The 19,963-nt window shown below is 50.7% G+C and overlaps 2 protein-coding genes, 1 long non-coding RNA gene and 1 other non-coding gene across 8 annotated transcripts in view; 2 read left to right on the forward strand and 2 right to left on the reverse strand.

The window, feature by feature from the left end:
• Window positions 1-16,458, forward strand: part of Csf1r (colony stimulating factor 1 receptor) — a 25,568-nt gene extending 9,110 nt beyond the window's left edge. The window contains exons 7-22 of the mRNA NM_001037859.2: window positions 70-256; window positions 2,360-2,475; window positions 2,611-2,731; window positions 2,851-3,041; window positions 4,271-4,386; window positions 9,518-9,644; window positions 9,796-9,900; window positions 10,132-10,242; window positions 10,993-11,155; window positions 13,184-13,272; window positions 13,388-13,485; window positions 14,306-14,428; window positions 14,589-14,700; window positions 15,022-15,121; window positions 15,423-15,531; window positions 15,623-16,458. Coding sequence (NP_001032948.2) covers window positions 70-256; window positions 2,360-2,475; window positions 2,611-2,731; window positions 2,851-3,041; window positions 4,271-4,386; window positions 9,518-9,644; window positions 9,796-9,900; window positions 10,132-10,242; window positions 10,993-11,155; window positions 13,184-13,272; window positions 13,388-13,485; window positions 14,306-14,428; window positions 14,589-14,700; window positions 15,022-15,121; window positions 15,423-15,531; window positions 15,623-15,799 — 2,045 coding nt within the window. The 3' untranslated portion in view covers window positions 15,800-16,458. The remainder of the gene's footprint in view (window positions 1-69; window positions 257-2,359; window positions 2,476-2,610; window positions 2,732-2,850; window positions 3,042-4,270; window positions 4,387-9,517; window positions 9,645-9,795; window positions 9,901-10,131; window positions 10,243-10,992; window positions 11,156-13,183; window positions 13,273-13,387; window positions 13,486-14,305; window positions 14,429-14,588; window positions 14,701-15,021; window positions 15,122-15,422; window positions 15,532-15,622) is intronic.
• Mir6983 (microRNA 6983) lies at window positions 2,787-2,850 on the forward strand. The gene has a single exon (NR_105949.1). It is a non-coding gene; the product is annotated as a microRNA 6983 (primary transcript).
• Window positions 4,380-12,626, reverse strand: Gm52352. Of its 2 annotated transcripts, none has more exons than XR_003952642.1 (3): window positions 11,301-12,626; window positions 5,133-5,236; window positions 4,380-4,417 (listed from the first exon to the last, which is right to left on the reverse strand). It is a non-coding gene; the product is annotated as a predicted gene, 52352 (long non-coding RNA). The 2 variants fall into 2 exon arrangements; XR_003952643.1 differs by lacking the exon at window positions 11,301-12,626 and adding an exon at window positions 5,853-7,515.
• Window positions 16,459-16,595: 137 nt separating the features above from the next.
• Window positions 16,596-19,963, reverse strand: part of Hmgxb3 (HMG box domain containing 3) — a 45,774-nt gene continuing 42,406 nt past the window's right edge. For all 4 annotated transcript variants that reach the window (NM_134134.2, NM_178277.1, XM_030250261.1 and 1 more), the window contains 2 exons: window positions 19,171-19,380; window positions 16,596-17,914 (listed from right to left, as the gene is read on the reverse strand). In NM_134134.2, coding sequence (NP_598895.2) covers window positions 17,459-17,914; window positions 19,171-19,380 — 666 coding nt within the window. In that variant the 3' untranslated portion in view covers window positions 16,596-17,458. The remainder of the gene's footprint in view (window positions 17,915-19,170; window positions 19,381-19,963) is intronic.

Raw genomic sequence — 19,963 nt, forward strand, 5'->3', positions numbered from 1 at the left:
GTTGGTCCAGTGAACACGTGAAGGAGGGCATCTCCCCACTGACGCCAGATCTCCTGCGTTGATTTCCAGAGAGTGCCTACTTAAACTTGACCTCTGAGCAGAGCCTCTTGCAGGAGGTGTCTGTGGGTGACAGCCTCATCCTCACGGTCCATGCAGATGCCTACCCTAGCATACAGCATTACAACTGGACCTACCTAGGTCCATTCTTTGAAGACCAGCGCAAGCTTGAGTTTATCACCCAAAGGGCCATATACAGGTACGTCTTATCAGCCCCCACATAAATGTGTGTGTGTGTGTGTGTGTGTGTGTGTGTGTGACTTGTGTCACTGGGGAGCCTGGTGCTTTTCTCAGCTACTCTACCATTTCTGGGAGGTGCATATTATCAGGGTCCCTGGGAACCTCTCAGCTTCATCTGTCCTCGTTATGGCCAATGTAGGAAATGACCGTGACTTCCGCCCCAAGATGTATCTGAGACAGCAATCACAGGAGGCACCTGCCAAAGTCACATGGGGAGGGGGCAGAGGAACGCAATCACCCTTCTAGAAGTCCTCTCCTTAGGCCCTGGGATATTTTCGGGGTACATGTTTCCTCCGCACCCCCTCTGCTGGCACCAGTCTACTCTTAGAACTTGGGTTGGTCACATGACCACCACTGTAGAGCTATGCTGCCTATCTCTGAATGGGCTGTGTCCTTGAGGGTTTTACTCTCCTACTGCAGCACCTGAAGGTTGTTAGGTAAGCCAAACCCACAGTCCGAGGATGTCTTCTCAATAAGGGAATTTTAGTCAAGCAGTGGCTGTAGGCCCTGTTCAAGCAAAACCTGGTACTTTGCTCTCATTAGGGCTGGAGAGATGGTTCCATGGTTAAGGAGCACTTGCCGACCTTGCAAAGGATCAGGGTCCAAGGTTCAGTGGATCCTATACCCTCTTTCAACCTCCATGGGCACTAGGCACACACTGGGTACTCACACAATCAAGCAGGCAAAGCACTTACATGCATAAAATAAAATAAACCCTAAGCTGGGCGGTGTTAGCGAACACCTTTAATCCCAGTACTTGGGAGGCAGAGGCAGGCAGAACTCTGTGAGTTTGAGGCCAGCCTGGTCTGCAGAGTGAGTTCCAGGACAGCCAGGGCTACATGGAGAGACCTTGTCTCAAAAAAAAAAACCAAGAAACAAAACAAAACAGAATCTTAAAATGTATTGTAACACCTTTAATCCTAGCACTCAGGAGACAGAGGCAGGTGGATCTCTGAGTTTGAGACCAGCTTGGACTACAAAGTGAGTTCCAGGACAGCCAGGGCTACACAGAGGAACTCTGTCTTAAGTGGGGAAAGTGTATTTTAAATATTTATTTTAATTTATGTGTATACTTTGCTTGCATGAATACATGTGTGCCACTTGTGTGCCTGGTGTCTGCAGAGTCAGAAGTGGAGGTCAAATCCTCTGGAGCTGGAGGTTGGGGGGTCGTCATGTTAGTGCTGGGAACCAAACCCAGATCCTCTGCAAGAGGCTGTGCTCTAAACCACTGAGCCATCTCCCTCGTCCTGTAAAATGTGTTTACTACCTAAATAATGCATTCACTAGCTGGACATGAGGGCACCTGGTTACCATGGGCAACAGAAGCAAAGGGATCGAGGTTCAAGTTTGAGGCCAGTCTGGGCTGTATCCAACCATGTCTCAAACAATAACTCTACGCACAATGGGCACATTATCAGTTAGAAACAGAAAACAGCGTTTGCTTTCAGACTTTTCTGTAATAAAGGACACTGTTAAATTATTAAGTCCCTATCATGAGTCAGGTTCTTGTCCAGCATTCTAAATGCACATCCCTTCAACCCTCGGGCGAAGCCTGTGAAAACAAAACAAAACAAAACAAAACAAAACATTAAAAAAATATCAGCACCACTCTCAGAGCTAAATGAAGACCTTAGCAGTTGAAAGTCTAAAGTCCCACAGGCAACAAGGATAGCACGGGTCAGAAGCAATGCTGTCTCTTGTCTCTGTCACCATCCCTTGGGACAGGGCTAGCACATTAGGGGTTTTCAGTAGGGGTCCTGGTGTTGTGAACACTTAGTTCAGTGATAAAAAGGGGGCACAGGGGGGACTTGTCATGTATCTCTCAAGACCTTGCAAACATCATCTCTAATAAACCTCTTGGGGCAGGAGGCAAAGAATACTCTTAGATGAGAGGACAGAGGTGGCCTGGGGTAGGTAGTTTCTTTTGTCTCCGTGGTACACTTCTGAGGAGGACCTGGTTCTCAAACAAAGCCTCTGTGCCCTGAAACTTGAACAAAGGGTGTGCCACTTTCCTGCACAGGATGCCTGATGATAACAGCAGCATCTCTTGACTGTCTTGCAGGTACACATTCAAGCTCTTTCTGAACCGTGTAAAGGCCTCAGAGGCGGGCCAGTACTTCTTAATGGCACAAAACAAGGCAGGCTGGAATAATCTGACCTTTGAGCTCACCCTGCGATGTGAGTGATAGGGACAGGCTGCCCAGGGTTGGGTGTACTGGGAGGGGTGAGGGTAGCAGGGCAGGTGGTCAAGAGACTGAGACCCTCACCCCTAAGACAGATCCTGCCCTCCTCCATCCTTGCTTTCCTCCTCAGATCCCCCAGAGGTCAGTGTTACATGGATGCCTGTGAATGGCTCTGATGTCCTGTTCTGTGACGTCTCTGGGTACCCTCAGCCCAGCGTGACATGGATGGAGTGCAGGGGCCACACCGATAGGTCAGTGGGCTTGGTTTTCCTCCTTAGGGTGAGTCTAAGTCTGGGTTGCGTACCCATGACTTGGAAGGGCATACTGATTCGGGAGACCCTAAAGCCTGAATCAAAGTCTGTTGTTCCAGGTGTGATGAAGCCCAGGCTTTGCAGGTTTGGAATGACACCCACCCTGAAGTCCTGAGTCAGAAGCCCTTCGACAAAGTGATCATTCAGAGCCAGCTGCCCATTGGGACCTTAAAACACAACATGACTTATTTTTGCAAAACCCACAACAGTGTGGGTAACAGCTCTCAGTACTTCAGGGCCGTCTCCCTAGGTAATCCATCGTTCCTCCTCCTCAGCAAGAATGGACATCAGGCATGTAGAGACTACTTGCTCCCTCACCCAGGGATTCCTACTTGGAAAAGGTCCTAGCCATGCTGAGTTTCACCTCTGGGTCACCCTGGCTAATCCTGAGCCACAGAGCTCCAGGCACAGCTACATGGAGAGGTCCAGTGTTGGGGACTGAAGAGGAAAGGGCAAAGTCAGGGAGTGGGGGAAAAAAGAATGAGGCAAAGAGGCAACAGTCAGAGACTGAGAAAGGACAGAGAAACAGAGAGACACCGAACCTGATCCTTTGGCTCCTGCTCCTCCTTGTATGAGGGAGAGAGGAGTTGGATGAAGAAATACAGCTCATTGCAAGTCCAGGGCTAGAGAGGATGCTTCTCCATCTCTCTCCAGTTCCCTCCTTGTTCCTTGCCCCTCCCCAATCCTGAGACACCGTGCAAGGGCTTGCCCAGTGCTGATATGGAGCTTGCATCTGTTTTTGGTCTCACTCAGAAACCCACAGCCTATTCAGGCCCTTAAACAGCTAGGATTAGGCAACTATTTTGTCAGGGCCTTGGTGAGGCTCTCAATCCAAACTGAACAGGGCAGACCCTTGGCTTCTGCTTGGCTAAGGGATCATGCCCATTATGTCCTCCAGTCAGTAACCTGGAGCAGTTGGCTGCCAGACTGGTTGCCCCTTTTGTCTGTGAATGCTCTGTGTCACTGTTGATTGTGGCTGTTTTAAGTGGTGGAGCAGCCATTGTGAGGAATGCTGTTGCTGTACCAAGCATTGCCTCTACTGCCCCTCACTCTTCTAGCAGCAAAGTCCTGTCTTCCTTCATTTTGGAAGGATGACACACCTGACATGTTCAGAGATGTCCTAGTTTACTGTCACTCATCTACTAAGGGACCCGAGCTCCTAGCTGAGCACAGAAATGAACCGTGTCCTTTCTACACCATCAAGATAACTAGGATTAGAGGTCAGGAAGGTGAGACCTGGAGTCCCTGAGCTGCCCCTCAGACTCAGAAGGCTGCTGAGCTTTTAAGGATACAAAGAGAAACCACAGGAAAGCCGAGGAGAATTTAGGTTCAATCCCCAGAAGGTCTTTCTGCCCACAAGGGGGAGTGATAACGCCCTCTCACTGGGGTTTGCATGAAAGCAGTGGCTGAGTACTGGCCGAGGGGTGAGGCTACATACACATCTCCCCACCTGTTCACTCCTCTGTCTCCCTCTTCCAGGACAAAGCAAGCAGCTCCCCGATGAGTCCCTCTTCACTCCGGTGGTGGTGGCCTGTATGTCTGTCATGTCTCTGCTGGTGCTACTGCTGTTGCTGCTCTTGTACAAGTACAAGCAGGTGAGTTGGGCAGCAGAGCTGGGCCAGGAACCTGAGGGAGCCAGATGTGGATGGCCCCTGCTCATGGTTGCTCATTCTGACAGGCTGTCATGCAACTAGAGCTCTTTAGTAGGAGTTTTCTGTGTGTCAACATGGGCTGACACCAAGGAGCTCCTAACATTATAACCCTAAGCTTTCCTGTTGGGGGCAGGAGAAGGTATAAAAATGAGGGTGTGTCTAAAATGTGCCTGTCTCTGCCTGTCTCTGCCTATGGGACCATAGGACAGTGGGTATGTTAAAGCTCCTTTCTCCATCTGTAAAATGGAGTTCAAGGTGGCAGACTGTTACCAAGATTCTCCAACTTGCATGTATAAGGAAGGGGTAAGGTGTCAAAGTCAGTGGGCTTCCTTGCAAGGAGGAAGTTGTCTGCAGATCCAGTTGGCGCACACACATTGGGATGGGAGTGTGGCTGAAGTTGGTATCTCCTTGACCACACACCAAAGTGGCTTCTGGTTGCTACTTAACCACTCAGACATAGCTTAGTCACTACCGTGACTACCTGTCCTTGGAGAAACACAAAACCCTTCCTCATACGGAACTAAAAGCTGTCTCTGGTGCCCCATAAGCACCAGGATCTCAGAGCTCTTTCTGCCTTGACTGACAGGCCTCACCTCATGGTGGTCTAAGGCACCTCAGCTCTCTCTACAACACCATTTTCTGAATATATCACCCTGGGTACCGTCTCATTTCCCATCCAGGAAACTTACCTGCTTCTTATGTAGCCCAAAGCCAGGGGACCTGCAGCCTCAGGCTGGCCTTTTCTCCTTCACCCTTGGATGTCCATTGACTGAGTTGCTCCTGAAAGAAAGACCTGAAAGAGGCAGTCTAGTTAGCAGCTCTCTTCTGGCCAACCTCTTTGTAGGTAGGGGACTTGGCCCCACCTGTCTTTATCCCCAGGTCTGAGTGAGACATGGCCTGTCTATGGAAGGGTTGTTTCTGCTAAGGGCTGAGTTGAGTCATCCCCTTCTGTCCCCCAGAGAAACCACAACAGTGGGGAAGGCACAGGGGAAGAGGAAAGGACCCGAGTCAGCTGGCCCCAGGGATAGGGAAAAGGTAGGGAGGATGATGGGTAGAGAGAAGGGAAGGGTAGACTCAGAAAGAAACCACTGAACAGATTTTGGGCCCAGGCCTAAATTGAAGGAGGAGGGTCTGGAGAGCTTCCAGGAGAAATGCCCAGGTCTTTACCATCCCCAGGCTCAATACCTACCCCACAGACCAAGGGCCTGATGGGGAGGGTGGCCAAGGTCTGATGTTCCCAAGCCCTCTTCAATCTCTGTCAAGGAATCAGTGGAGAGCCTCAACTTAGAGCTAGCATGAGCAACCAGTGAATTGATCTGCAGTGAGGATTTAGCTAGGCCCAGCTCCCAAGAAAGCAAAGCATTCCAGTCATCCCTCCTTCTAGGAAGGGACCTCACAGGCCACTCTACCTTCACAAGGACAGGACCCCAGAGTCACCGGGGACGGAAAGAATTCTTGAGGTTGGCAGGGCCTCCGTGCTCAAATCATGGATTCGGCCATGGGAGCTTCCAGCTGAACCTCCCTTCCCCCTCAGACCATCCCTTCCAACATTGTCCTAGCAGAGGTGGGAGGGCTGAGTCAGCCCAGCTGCAGAGGAACAAGGGAAGCAGAAGTGGCTAGAAGGAAAACAGTTGCAGCCACAGAGACTCCTGGAGATGGAAGATGGAAGTGACGGGAGGGGTCACCCAGCCGGAGGGAGTTCCTCTCCAGAGCTCACTTCAGCCACTTTGCCCAAGCCATAACATACACTTACTTTATTGTTGCTGTTACTAGAAGTGGTGTTTTGTGTTTGTTTGTTTGGTTGGTTGGTTGGTTGGTTTTGTTTTGTTTTGTTTTGGGGACTGGGTCTCCTATAGCTTTGAGGATGGCCTCAAACTCCCTCTGTAGCTAAGGCTGGCCATAGACACCCGATCTTCCTGCTTCCATCTCCCAAGGATGCCAGTGTGTGTCTTCATGCCCACTGGGTGTCCTTCCTTATGTCTAACTACAGTCTTCTCTCTTAAAGCTCCAGCTGGAAGGTCTTCCTTGTAGCTACATAAACTCTCCTCTGCCTGTAAGACTTCAGCAATAGGCTACCTCCTCCCCAACACTAACTCATGCATCCTTTAGCTCTTCTTGCTAAGCACCCTTGAAGGAAGGACCTTGGTTGCTGGACACAGCCCAGTCCCTGTCCCCAAGGCCTGACTGAACACAAGTTGGTCAGGGGACTGAAAGTCTTGGTGTCCTCCACCACCCCAGCCTAGCTTTCACTGTCCCATATATGTGGCCTTCCCTCAGTTCTTCTCAGGGCAGCTCTTGGCATGATGCCCTCATGCAGTTGCCCCTGGGGCAGGGAAAGGTGAAGTACTCACTCCCTCTGCTACTGAGAACCTGAGAGGGAACTGGAGACAGCAGAATGTGTGATATGCAGGGCACCCCCTTTGTGGGAGGGCACTTCCTCAGCACCTTTCCTTCTTCCTAGAGTTAGGAGACAGCCCCTGTCTTAGAGGCTTCCTGACCTTCCTGCCTGGAGGCTCCCCTCTATTTACTAAGTCACATGGTCACCTACCTATTTCCCGAGTTTGTCAGGATCGTACCCATCTCAAGGCTGCCCAGCATCTGTGGGCTCTATGCCTGGAACACTTACTTCTGCCTCCTCAGGGACTCTCTTATACCATTCTCTGCCCTGTCACCCTGCTTCGTAGGCTTCATGACCTTATTTTTTTTTTCAAATGTTTTAAAACATTTGTTTCTGGGGCTGGGAATATGACTCAGAGGTTAAGAGCACTGACTGCTCTTCTAGAGGACCCAGGCTCAATTTCCAGCAACCACAGGTTGATTCAAAATGATCTGTAAGCCCAGTTCTAGGGGATCCAACCTTCTCTTCTGACCCCGTTGGATAACAGGCATGCATGTGGTGCGACAGTTATACATGCAGGAAAAACACCCATATACATAAAATAATAAAAAATTAAAATAGCATTTGTTAGTATGTATTGATTATATACTATACTATAATATATAATGATGAATTTCTTGTGACATCTTCAAACATGTACCTAATGTATATTGATGATATTGTTCACATTCACCTCCCATTACCCTCGTCCCCCGCTCATATCTGCTGTTCCCCTTTCTGTCCCCAAACTCCTCTTTCACTTTAATTTGTGTATGTGTGTGTGAATATGTGTGTGCTTGCTCGCAGGTGTATGTATGTATGTATGTATGTATGTATGTATGTATGTGTATATATTTGTGTGTTTGTGTGCTTGTATGTATGCATGCATATGTTCTAATATCTATCATTAGGGTTGCTTGCAGAAGTGTAGGTGAGTTATTTATAGAGATTAAGCTATACAATTGAAGAAAACATCTCTCCCACCACCAGTAATCACTAACTGCCTGCAGATATTCAGGGTGGGGAGCACTTGTGAGCCTCTCCCTCCTCCACGACGGGATGTTGATAAGACTGATCCTGTCAGGATCTTAGGCAGGTACCCACAGCTGCTGTGAGTTCAGCGCAGCAGGCACATCACGCCCGGCTGACAGTAGTGCCTAACCCTCCAGACGATGCCAGCTCTTGTATTCTTTTCTATGGTGTCCCCTGAGCCCCAGAGCGATGCAGCTGGCTGTCTCCTTTATGGCCCAGTGTTCACTGGTCGCTCACTCTCAGCACTTTGTCAGTCATGAGTCTCTGCAGTTACTGCTGACAGTTGCAAACAGCAGCTTCTCCAAGGAAAGCCGAGAACAGCACTATCTATGGGGACAGGCAGACTTATTTAGAAAGTTAGTTGACAGGCACTACTGTATCCATTTAGCAAAACAGCAGCTGGACAGTCCCCACTAAGGCTAGTACCCTCCCTAGCCAGGAGCTTTTGACCAAAATTACAGTACCAGATGTGGCTTCAACCTGTAGCCTCAATGTCAATCAGAAAGCATACAGACACTCCAATAGCAGACCCGACTTTATTTGCACGTCTTTTGAGGCATTATCTGACTGTTCCCTATTTATTTATTTAAGTTGAATGTCTCTTTTAGCCATTCAAATGCCAGCCCCACAGGGCCAATCAAGGAGTTGATCATGCATGATGATAGAAATACATGCTCAAGAGGCAGGCAGATTTCTGAGTTCGAGGTCAGCCTGGTCTACAGAGTAAGTTCCAGGACAGCCAAGGCTACACAGAGAAAAACCCTGTCTCGAAAAAACAAAAACAAACAAACAAAAAAAAAAAAAGAAAGAAAGAAATACGTGCTCAGTAAAATGTCTGGGAGGCTGTATTGTTCAGCCTGGAGAAGAGAGCAAAGTTTGACTTCAGTGTAGTTGAGATGATGAGATGATGCTCAGCGAAAGGAGGCGGTCCCAAAAGATGTCACGTGACTGTTGATACGAAATACTCAGAACAGTAAAATAAATTCATGCCTTCCAGTGGCTAGAAAGAGCGGGGGGAGGGGGGAGTAGGGGAGTGCTCTCCACTGGCCACAGCAGAGCTTGTTTCTACAAGGTCAGAAGAGTTCTAGATATTGGTTTCCTATCATTACTAATAAACTCAATACCACCGAGGTATATGCTTGAAATGTTTGGGATGGTACATTATCTGTTTTGTATACTTCACTAGAATTGAAAAAGAAAGCAGGGCTGGAGAATAGCTTAGTTGTATAGTATGTTCTTACACATATATAAGATCCTGGCCCAATCCCTAGCACCCAAAACAGAAATGGGAACATAAACTCTTTGGGTGAGCAAGTGGACAGGTCCATGAATAATGAGTGGATAGTTCTCAACTTCTACCCTCCTCCACCTTGGCCCAGGAAATGTCAAATACAGAGTCATCAAGGGAGAACTTTGGGAATCATCTGAGTCTTTGAGTGAACAGTTTTAAATGAGTCTGAGCCTTGACGAAGGAGGGAAGGTCACATAGTAAAGGCAGAATCAAGCACAGACTAGTTTTGGATGCTCTGTCCACAAGATGCCATGGTCCCTCTCAGCACATAGTAGGCTGACAAGCTTCTGGATTGTCCTCCCATGCTCCTGGGAGGTGAGGTGCAAAGTCGGGCTGCTAGACCCTCAGCCCCACGCCTCCCTTTCCTCCTGCAGAAGCCGAAGTACCAGGTGCGCTGGAAGATCATCGAGAGATACGAAGGCAATAGCTACACCTTCATTGACCCTACTCAGTTGCCCTACAATGAGAAGTGGGAGTTCCCTCGGAACAACCTGCAGTTTGGTGAGAGAGAGAGAGAGAGAGAGAGAGAGAGAGAGAGAGAGAGAGAGAGCGAGAGCGCTTAGCTCTCTGTGATCTCCCATCATAGGGCATATGGGGCCTACAGGGACCCTGTGAGACTTAGGAACCTAAGGAGCCCATGTGTGTGTGATAGGTAAGACTCTAGGAGCCGGTGCCTTTGGGAAGGTGGTGGAGGCTACAGCCTTTGGTCTGGGCAAAGAAGATGCAGTGCTGAAGGTGGCTGTGAAGATGCTAAAGTGTGAGTGGGGGAGATGCAGAGGGGATGGGGGGATGGGAAGTGGTACCTGCTGCAAATAGTCTGGCTCTGCTGTCACAAGAGGTGCTTCCCGTATGTCTAACCCATTGGGATCTGCTCTCCCTCTTTCCCTCCTTCCCTCCTCCTCATTTGCACGCCTGCATTTCTCATTCCTCTTTTTGGGTCTCTGGGTGGCCCCACCCCGTTTGCTCTGACTTTGGTCCCATCTCCCAGCCACGGCTCATGCTGATGAGAAGGAGGCCCTGATGTCAGAGCTGAAGATCATGAGTCACCTGGGACAGCACGAGAATATAGTCAACCTCTTGGGAGCCTGTACTCACGGAGGTAAGAGCTGGATGGGAGTGGGGTGGGGGTGGGGGTGGGGGTGGGGGTGGGGGGACTCATGGTCTTGAGCATTCAAGGGTCCCTGGACATCTGGCTCCAAGTTCCCCTTCTCATTTGCTCTAAGTGTCTGCAGGATCCCTGTCTCCAAATCTCTGCTACTCCCAGCCTGGACTCAGACAGAGCAAGAGCTGCTCATGGCTGAGGCAGATATCCATGTGTAGCCCCCTGAGCCCACTTACAGGGAATTTAGCGTGAAACCCCAAATCCAGCTTTTAAGAAGCCCCTACCCCACACTTACATGCACCAAGACTATAAGTCATCCCTTATTCTTCATTATGAAGTGGCTTTGTCCTATAATGAACTGCCATGGGGCCTCCTCTGAAGAAAGATTTTTTTGAGGTAAAATTTTCTTTTTTTCCCTTTTTGGAGAGACAGCCTCATTTTAATCCAGGCTGGTTTGGAATTTTCTATGTAGCCCAGGCTGGCCTGGAATTTCCTATGTAGCCCAGGCTGGCCTGGAATTTCCTATGTAGCCCAGGCTGGCCTTAACCTTGAGATCTTCTTGTCTTAGCCTCAAGCACAGTCACACTAGGCTAGCCTAAATTCCTCTTTAGAAAGCTTTGTAAGTTGTCATTGGCTTTTGCAAAATTAGAACTCAGGCATACTGGTCCCCAGGCCAAAGACCCCTGTTCACGTGGGCAGTGGGGCCTTGTGGTGAACCTCACTCACCCTCACTTCTGGCTGCCTTAGGACCTGTCCTGGTCATCACTGAATACTGCTGCTATGGAGACCTACTCAACTTTCTCCGAAGGAAGGCCGAGGCTATGCTAGGACCCAGCCTGAGTCCTGGTCAGGACTCCGAGGGAGACTCCAGCTACAAGAACATCCACCTGGAGAAGAAATATGTGCGCAGGTAGCTCGCTGGCATAGGACAGGATAGAGAGGAGCCAGGATGGGAAGCCCCGTCCCCAGTCTGGGCTATGAAGAATACCTACCCCCAGGCTCTAAGGCTTTCTTACCACACTTTTCCATCATTCCATAAATATCTGCATACCTACCATGTTCCAGGAATGTGAAGGACAAAGATGGGAGGCTCAAAGTTGAGAGATGGGTTCATGGACACATGACCTTCACATGTGGAAAGATTTTCCCAGGCCCAAACTTGGATCCCTAGCCAGAGGTTGGAGGACTTGGAGGAAATGCTGGTTGTCCCACAGTATGTCTGCGGGGGCCACAGGACACATATTCCAGTGAGGAGTGGCTGATGTGTCTCTACACCTCCGAGGGGAAGTGAGAACAGAGTTTATTAGTTGTTGGATGGAGGTAGTGGAACATCCTGGCCTGTGGCGAGGTTCCTAGTGCACTCGGGCCTCAGTTCCAGTTCAGACAACAGAGTGTTTAACCCTTCAGGGTCTTCTGCTGTTCTGGGATTCCTGGAAGCCACCAGAGGCTATGGATAAAGCCATATGGGGAAGCAGAGAGGGGAAGAAACAAGTTTCTTGTTGCCCATGAATCGGGCAGAGGGGGAACCTGAACTAAGCCTGCTGTTTTAAATTGGAGTTTCAATATTGGGTCATGGTAGCTTGTGCCCTAGTGCTGGGATCAGGCTGCACTCAGAACCAGGAAAGTGTACACTGTCCTTATAGTGTAGGTATTGACAGCTGCTGAGACTTGGGGAGCTAAAGGTAGAAGAGGTGGCTTGGCTCCCTTCTCTAAGTGCATAGACAGGCAAAGCAACAGGTTCGACCTATGGATCCCAAGTTATGCTACTAAAGAAGTATGGCTTCCAGAACAAAGAGATGGTGACTATTCCATGGACACTAATGGGAGATCCTAGTTTCTCCTCCTGGAAGCCTCAGGACATGGACAGAGTTTAGGTGTTGAGCAGCTGCTGAGCAGCTGCTGACAAACCAGGCCTGTCTGGCTGACCCGCAGCAGTAGTGGCTGTTGGGGTAGGACTGTGCTTCTCCAGGTGGCCTGTCACCATAGCAAGTGTCTGGGTATTTCTGGGTGTTGCCTGTCTACCCAAACCTACAGGGACATGAGACTCTCTGGGGCTTAGATGCCCTGAGCCAATTTAAGTTCTGCTCTAGATCTGGGCAAATTTAAGGCTGTGAGTTGACTGCTCTGGTCATGGGGAATATTCAAACCTTTCCAAGCGATTTAAAAAAAAAAAAAAAGCATGTATGAGTGTGTGTCTGTGTGTACCTGTGTTCCTGCTGCTCACAATGGGCCAAAAGATGGTGTCTGCTACCCTAGGACTGGGGTTAAAGGTGTGAGCCACCATGTGGGTGCTGGGAGCCAAACCCAGTTCCCTCTGAATGAGTAGCAAGTACTCTCACCTGCTGAGGCATCTCTCCAGCCCCCTTCTTGTGCGATTTTAAACTTTTTGATTTTGCACTTATTTATCTGTAATGCACGTGGATAAGCTGGGCCTCTCTCTTTCCACGCGACGACCCCCTGGGATTGAGCTCAGGTTCTCAGGCTTGGCAGTCAGTGCCACCCTCCTCGAGGAACTTTGAACGAGAGGCTAACTTGTGCAATGCTGTGCAGAGAGATCAGGGAAGGGGCCTGGGACTGACTCACATCCCAGCGGGGCAGCTAGAGATAACGGTCTTCCTGCCTTTGAGGATGAAGATCAGAAGAAAATCCCAGGAGCATGCTGGCATTAGGAGCAAGGAAGAACTTTGAGCAGGCAGAGCCGCCTAGTGACAGAAAGGGGTGCCTCTGGCTAAAGGGTGTGTCTGGGAAGGCTAAACGTGGCACAGTGATTGCTCAAGTCGAATGTAGCATAGGGCCTCCCTTATCAGAGAGTGATGCTCAGCTGACCTTTAGGTTTCTTCCCCTCTGCTGAGTGACTAAGGGAATCCACAAGGCAGCTGGAGGGCAATGCCTGGGCTAGGCAGTGATGGGATCTTTCCCACTTCTCTTTCCTACCCAGGGACAGTGGCTTCTCCAGTCAGGGTGTAGACACCTACGTGGAGATGAGGCCTGTCTCGACTTCTTCAAGTGACTCCTTCTTTAAGCAAGGTGCGGAGGTACCGGGATGAGGGGAGAGAAGGGTGAATGGGCCTAGGGGCCGGGAACTGGGCCTGAGGAACAGCAAGGTGTGACAGGGTTGCCCCGATGCCTTTGCCTTCTACAGATCTGGACAAAGAGGCCAGCCGGCCCCTGGAGCTCTGGGACCTGCTCCACTTCTCCAGCCAAGTGGCTCAGGGCATGGCCTTCCTTGCTTCTAAAAACGTGAGTCTGGGTGGGGGAAAAGCTGAATTCCTACTGGTCGTGGGAATGAGGAAGAGGAGGCCCAGTGAGAAAGAACGGAGGAATAGAGGAATGTACAGAGGGCCTCAGGAGGCAGCGGGACGAAGCAGTACCCAGGGCAGACTCCTGGAGGTCTAGCCTCAGCCTTGGTATGCCTGTTTCTCTATGTGGCCACCAACAGGCTTAACAATGGTTTCACTCAGCCAAGCAAACTAGACAACAGCTGCTTCTCCTCATAAAACATAGTCTTGTTGGATGAGCTGTAAGGATGTTGGGGCTCAGACCACCACCCTCAGAGCACTCTAGAGGGGCAATGGTGTGACTTCTGGCTCTTCTCTTTGCTATGACAATTTAGGTTCTGTAAGCCTCAGGGTCTGTGTCTGCAAACTGGGTATTTGCAGGAATTGTTTAGGGGTCTAACGGGTTGTTGTGTATGCAAATGCTTGGGAAAGCACCTGGTATTGTGTACTTGGAGGTGGCAGCTGTTGGTGTTGTGTATGAGGTGGGCCACAGGCTGCTCACAGCACAGGGACTCATTGCCTCTGAGGCAGGAGCAGCCCTGTGGCTCCAAGGGCCAGAGGGCCATTGGAAACAGGGCTGTGGGGCTAGAATTCTAAATGTTAAATTGTCCACATCAAATCGTCTCAGACCTCAGGCCTGCACAGGTTTAGACAGGAGTAGACAGTAGACTACCAAAACCTGCATCTACTTCAACAGAGACCCAAGACCTCCTGCTCCTCCTCTGGTCCTCAGGCCTCAGGGAAGGATAAACTGACTAATAATCTCTCTGCGCTTTCTTCAGTGCATCCACCGGGACGTAGCAGCTCGAAACGTGCTGTTGACCAGCGGACATGTGGCCAAGATTGGGGACTTTGGACTGGCTAGGGACATCATGAATGACTCCAACTATGTTGTCAAGGGCAATGTGAGTGCCGAGAGAGAGAGAGAGAGAGGGAGGGAGAGAGAGAGAGAGAGAGAGAGAGAGAGAGAGAGAGAGAGAGAGAGAGAGAGAGAGAGAGAGAGAGATTGAGATTGGTTGGGCAGGCTGTGGAGAGCCCTTGACTGACATGGTACTGTCTTGTCAGGCCCGCCTGCCTGTAAAGTGGATGGCCCCAGAGAGCATCTTTGACTGCGTCTACACAGTTCAGAGTGATGTGTGGTCCTACGGCATCCTCCTCTGGGAGATCTTCTCGCTTGGTGAGCTGCTAAGCCTGTTTTCAGGTGCAGCCTAGGGCTGACCCGTCTTTGGCTATGCCATCGGTGTCTTGAACCTCATGGACGAAATCTACTCAAAGATGTCGGTGTCCAAGACAGAGCAAGGGCTGGCAGGAGCAATGGGATGGTGAGGGCTCTTGAACCAGTACTGCAGCACCTGTGTGTAATTCAGACCCTCTGGCTGATGTACACTTCCTGGGTCCTTCCTTCACTCGCCTCTGCCCTTTACACTCTGCCTGAGAAGCGTGTGGCTGGGGAAGTGGGAAGCAAGTATGGTCTCTTATGTGATCTTGGACTCTGCAGGTCTGAACCCCTACCCCGGCATCCTAGTGAACAACAAGTTCTACAAACTGGTGAAGGATGGATACCAAATGGCCCAGCCTGTATTTGCACCGAAGAACATGTACGCAAAGGCACTCAACCCAGGGGTGGGTGGTTCTAGGGTTTTGGTAGTTGTTGGAAGAGTGCATGGCCCTGGTCTCTGTGTACAAGGTGCTAGAGCCAGGTTTCCATCTTCATTGCATTGAGGTTCTCTACTTAGCTTTGAACCCCAGCGGCCTCAAGCATGCTAACAGGTGCTGTATCACTGGGCCGTATCTCTAGCCCTCAAACTTACTTTTGACTAGTGCTGGGGTCCTTCACCTCTCCCTGGTGATGGATGTGCCCGAGGAGGCTGACACGGGCAACGCTTGTCTTGTTTCCAGATACAGCATCATGCAGTCCTGCTGGGACCTGGAGCCTACCAGAAGACCCACCTTCCAACAGATCTGCTTCCTCCTCCAGGAGCAGGCCCGACTGGAGAGGAGAGACCAGGTGAGAGGGATGGAGCAGATGCCTGGCTGGCTAGAGCAGGCTGGGCCGGGTCTGGGAAACTTCAGCTGTTTCTGGCTTCTCCCCACCCCAGGACTATGCTAACCTGCCAAGCAGCGGTGGCAGCAGCGGCAGTGACAGTGGTGGTGGCAGCAGCGGTGGCAGCAGCAGTGAGCCAGAAGAGGAGAGCTCCAGTGAACACCTGGCCTGCTGTGAGCCAGGGGACATCGCCCAGCCCCTGCTGCAGCCTAACAACTACCAGTTCTGCTGAAGTGGGAGGGAGAGCCGAGTCCTGCCGCTCTCTACGTCCCAGCTTGGCCTCCTCCATGGCACGGGCGACATGGGGAGAACATATGGACTTCGCCCTCAGCTTGGCCCAGCTCTGACACTTCAGAACATGAGGGGTCTGGGGAGGTCAGAGGCCCCGTTTGTTCCCAGAGCCTGGGCCATCACTGCCAGTGGGGTTCTCACAGTGCTAGCCTCTATATTTACTATGCCAACTGGTGCACCCCTAGTTCTCTTTCTCCATCCTATTCCCATTTTAAAAAACCCGTCCCAAACTCTCGTGTTTCAATGGAAAGACTGATTTATGTCTCAAAAGACAAGAGTCTCAAAGGCTGTGGGTAAGCTGAAGGCTTGCCTCCCTGACAGATGCTTAGACTACAGGCTTCTTGGGACAGGTGGCCCCTTCCTAAGCTCACAGGAGTGGCCACCACTCTTGACCTTCACTCTGTCTATAGTCCCGCCTCATCCTGGATCTTGTACTGAGCGGCAGCTAAAAGTGTTCTACCCAGTGCCCTGTCACTCTAGACTGGAAGGTATGGGGCCTGATGCAAGGCTGACCACACCAACAAACACCGTGTGCTCCTCTCCAAGCTGACTCGTCCTCATTAACTGTCAACATTAAACTAACAGCATTAACACAGCCAGCAGGGTCTGGTTCTTTGCAGCACACAGGTGCCTTCAAGCTCCCTAGGACCGACCTCCTTCCACCTATTCCTCCTGACAAGGGACCAACAAGCACCCACTTCCAGAGCCAAGGGACACAGCATTGAACAGGCTCTTGCTTCATCAAAACCAGATAATTTAATAAACTTTATTCTTGTTGGGGGAAGAACGAGAGGGAAAGCCACCTATCCCACCCTCTCAATAAATTAAATAGCACTTGGCCAATCCTGGGCCCTAAGCAAACCGCGGGCACCTGAGCCCATGCTGCTGTTTGCTTATGGCCCTATCTGCTTCCCCTTCACAGAAGGGAGTTTTCCTACTGCTTGTCAGCTATGTCACAACCACGGGCCACATCCCCTCTGTGGTGAGGGTCTGAGGACCCAGAGGACGTAGGGTATAGTAGCAGTGGCCAGAGAAAGGAGGAAGGATTCTCTTCCCCCAAACCCGGGGCTGAGAGAGTCCTGGAGGAGCTGTTCCTTCTCCTCAACTGCCCCAAGGTGTGGGAACAGGGAGAGTTGGAGGAACAGAGAATGCACCCCTCCTTTAGGGAGAATGAAGGGCCCCAAGGGATTCCAAGAGTAAATAAGCCAGCAAGGCAGGCTAGGAAGCCCACAAGACAGGAGCCAGAGCTCCTCCCCGCGGGACAGCTTAGCTCAATGGCGGCTCCACCTGGTGCAGGAACCCGGGTGGTTGTGGGTCTGGGCAACCAGGCCCCGGCCTTCCTATCAGCACCAGATCCTTAAGAACATCATGTCCTGCCTCCACGTGCTCTCTCAGGTCAAGGAGAGGCTTCCCAGCGCCTCTCCTGAGCCCCAGAGGTCGAGGCCCCACTGTGCTCATGAAATGGAAGCTCTTTGGTCAGTTCCAGCAGTCAGAGGCCCTCCCTAAAGAGGACTGCAGGTCCCTCAATAGGACTGCCCTGGGCAAGGGCCAGATTATGGCTTGAGAGAGATGATGCAGGCCCTGTACATAAAAACCTGGCTTATTCCACCACTGAGGCTACTTCCTCTTCCTCTCCTTCCTCCTGGGCCTCCGTCTTGATCTGGGCAACCCCAAGGCGATAGAGGGTGTCGCGAATGACCACCTCGCCAGGCTGGCAGCTCTGCACAATGTCATGGATCTGCCTGTTGACAATCTCTCGGCTGGTGAGGAAGTCCATGAGGCGGTTGTAGAGGTAATAGTGGGTGGCATTGTCAAAGGCGATGGGCCTCTGGCGGACACTGCTGAGCTTGCTGTCCGTGGTAGAGGCATAAGGTGCCAGCTCTGGGCACAGTGATAAGGAACGGTGGCCAGCACTGGGGTCACTGGGATCGGGCTTTGTGTTTGCATGGACAATACGCCGTGTCGCACTCTTGGTGACTGGATGCTGCACTGAGTTTTCAGCCTCTGTCACATCCACAGAATAATGCTGGTCCAAGAGTTCAGGGCAGGACACACTCTACAAGAGAGAAGAGAAGCTGCTCTGTAAGAGGGATGACTGAGGGAGAACCTTGCTGGAGAGAGCAGAAGCCAGGCAGCCCCGTTTAAATCCTAAAGGCTGTGTACACTGTGTCTCCTGTGCCCCATTTCTTCATGTAAGAATGGGCATAGGAAAATGGTCCCCCCAGCACAGGTGCTGGACTGTTTGAGAGCTATACCATCACTGTACCTGGACAATGTGGGCACCAGAGGAATAGGAGGATCTGGCTCGGTGGGACACTTCAGACACTTTTGGGTCTCTACCACAATTTCTTGGAGCATGAAAGCCCAAGGGCTAAGGAGAATGTCTAGAGCCAAGCCTTTACCTCCCATAATGCACCTGGGTAGAGGCCCTCATTTCCTCTATGACTCTTCTCTCCTGCATCATTTCTCGTGCCTCTTCTGGTCAAGGCCAAAGGCAGGCCTTGAGCACACATGCATGTAGCAGGAACTACCTCCTGGTACACTGCACCAACACACAAAGTCAAGGACTCCATCACTCAGCAGTCGGGTGACCCTCACCAGCTCTAGTTCCCTCCCTGGGTCTTATTTTCCTTTTCTAATGAAAGGAGAGGGTCAGAGAAGATTAGTGCTGAACCCCAGAACCACCTCCATTAAAAATCTTTAAAAAATGGGGGTGGAGAGATGGCTTAGAGGTTAAGAGCACTGACTGCTCTTCCAAAGGTCCCGAGTTCAAATCCCAGCAACCACATGGTGGCTCACAACCATCTGTAATGAGGTCTGACGCCCTCTTCTGGTGTGTCCGAAGACAACTACAGTGTACTTACATATAATAAATAGATCTTTAAAAAAAACTTAAAAAATAAAAAACAAAAAGCAGGTTTACTAGCTCATAGTTCTGGATGCAACGTCCCTTCTTCTAAGACCACGTATCTGCATCTAACAGCCAAGTCTAAGACTCAGGAATTAACAGTGCCCTTCAGGGTGGCCAGTGTGTACAATGACTCCCAGAGGCGGCAATTTTCTGGATTCTCTGGAAAGCAGCCTATTTTCACACATGATGCCTAGGTTTGGGACACCCTGAGCACACTAGATGATACACTCTGGCCTCGGACTGTAATGTGTCTGCAGTACATACATGCTGGTGCATCAAATGCTGATGGGAAAGAAGGCTGCTAGACACAGTTCCCAGGCAGGCCCTCCTAATAATCGGGTGTGGGCAGACATAGCTTTTATTCCCCATGGATTTATTTCAGTTCTTAGGAGGTGACTTACCACAACTGGCTCTGTAGGGTTAGAGAAACAGCCCTGGTTCTTCCCCCACATCTGGCTAGTGAGCTCTGGGTAGCAGAGGTCAGCACATAGGGCCACTGGTGTGGCCATATCTACCACATAGACAGGTGGCCAGTGGCGGGAAGAGGCAAGCAGATCCACGTGATCACGGGCACTTTCACCTCGAACAAGATACTTGGAACCACAGACCACCTGCGGGAGATGGAGGGTATCATTTAGAGTTAAGGAAGCAGCATGCAGACAGCTGCAATAGCCCTCATTCACTTCCCTCAAGGAAGATCAGCCTGGTGATGGAAGACACACACACACACACACACACACACACACACACACACACACACACACATACACACACACACACACATACACACACACACACACACACACACACACACACACACACACACACACACACACATACACACACACACACACACACACACACACACACACACACACACACACACACACACACGGGGAAAATGTGGAGATCAGAGGATTTCTTGTGGTAGTTGGTACCATCCAAGGGGTGTAACTCAGATCACCAAGCACTTACTAGTGCTTTTAACTACTATCCTTGGCGCGCGCCAAGGTATGCCTTTTCGGGAGTCTGTTCTCTCCTTCCAGAGTGGATTCTAAAAGAAGTCACTAGCTCATCCTTGTCCTAAGAACAGCTAGAACCACCAGCACCTCAAACATCTCTAAACCCTACTCTATCACCCTGGCAACCACCCTGGCAACCAACGTGAACACAAGGCTCAGGGCCTCTGGACTG

This window comes from Mus musculus, chromosome 18 (assembly GCF_000001635.26).
Source record: "Mus musculus strain C57BL/6J chromosome 18, GRCm38.p6 C57BL/6J".
Taxonomy (NCBI): Eukaryota; Metazoa; Chordata; class Mammalia; order Rodentia; family Muridae; genus Mus; species Mus musculus.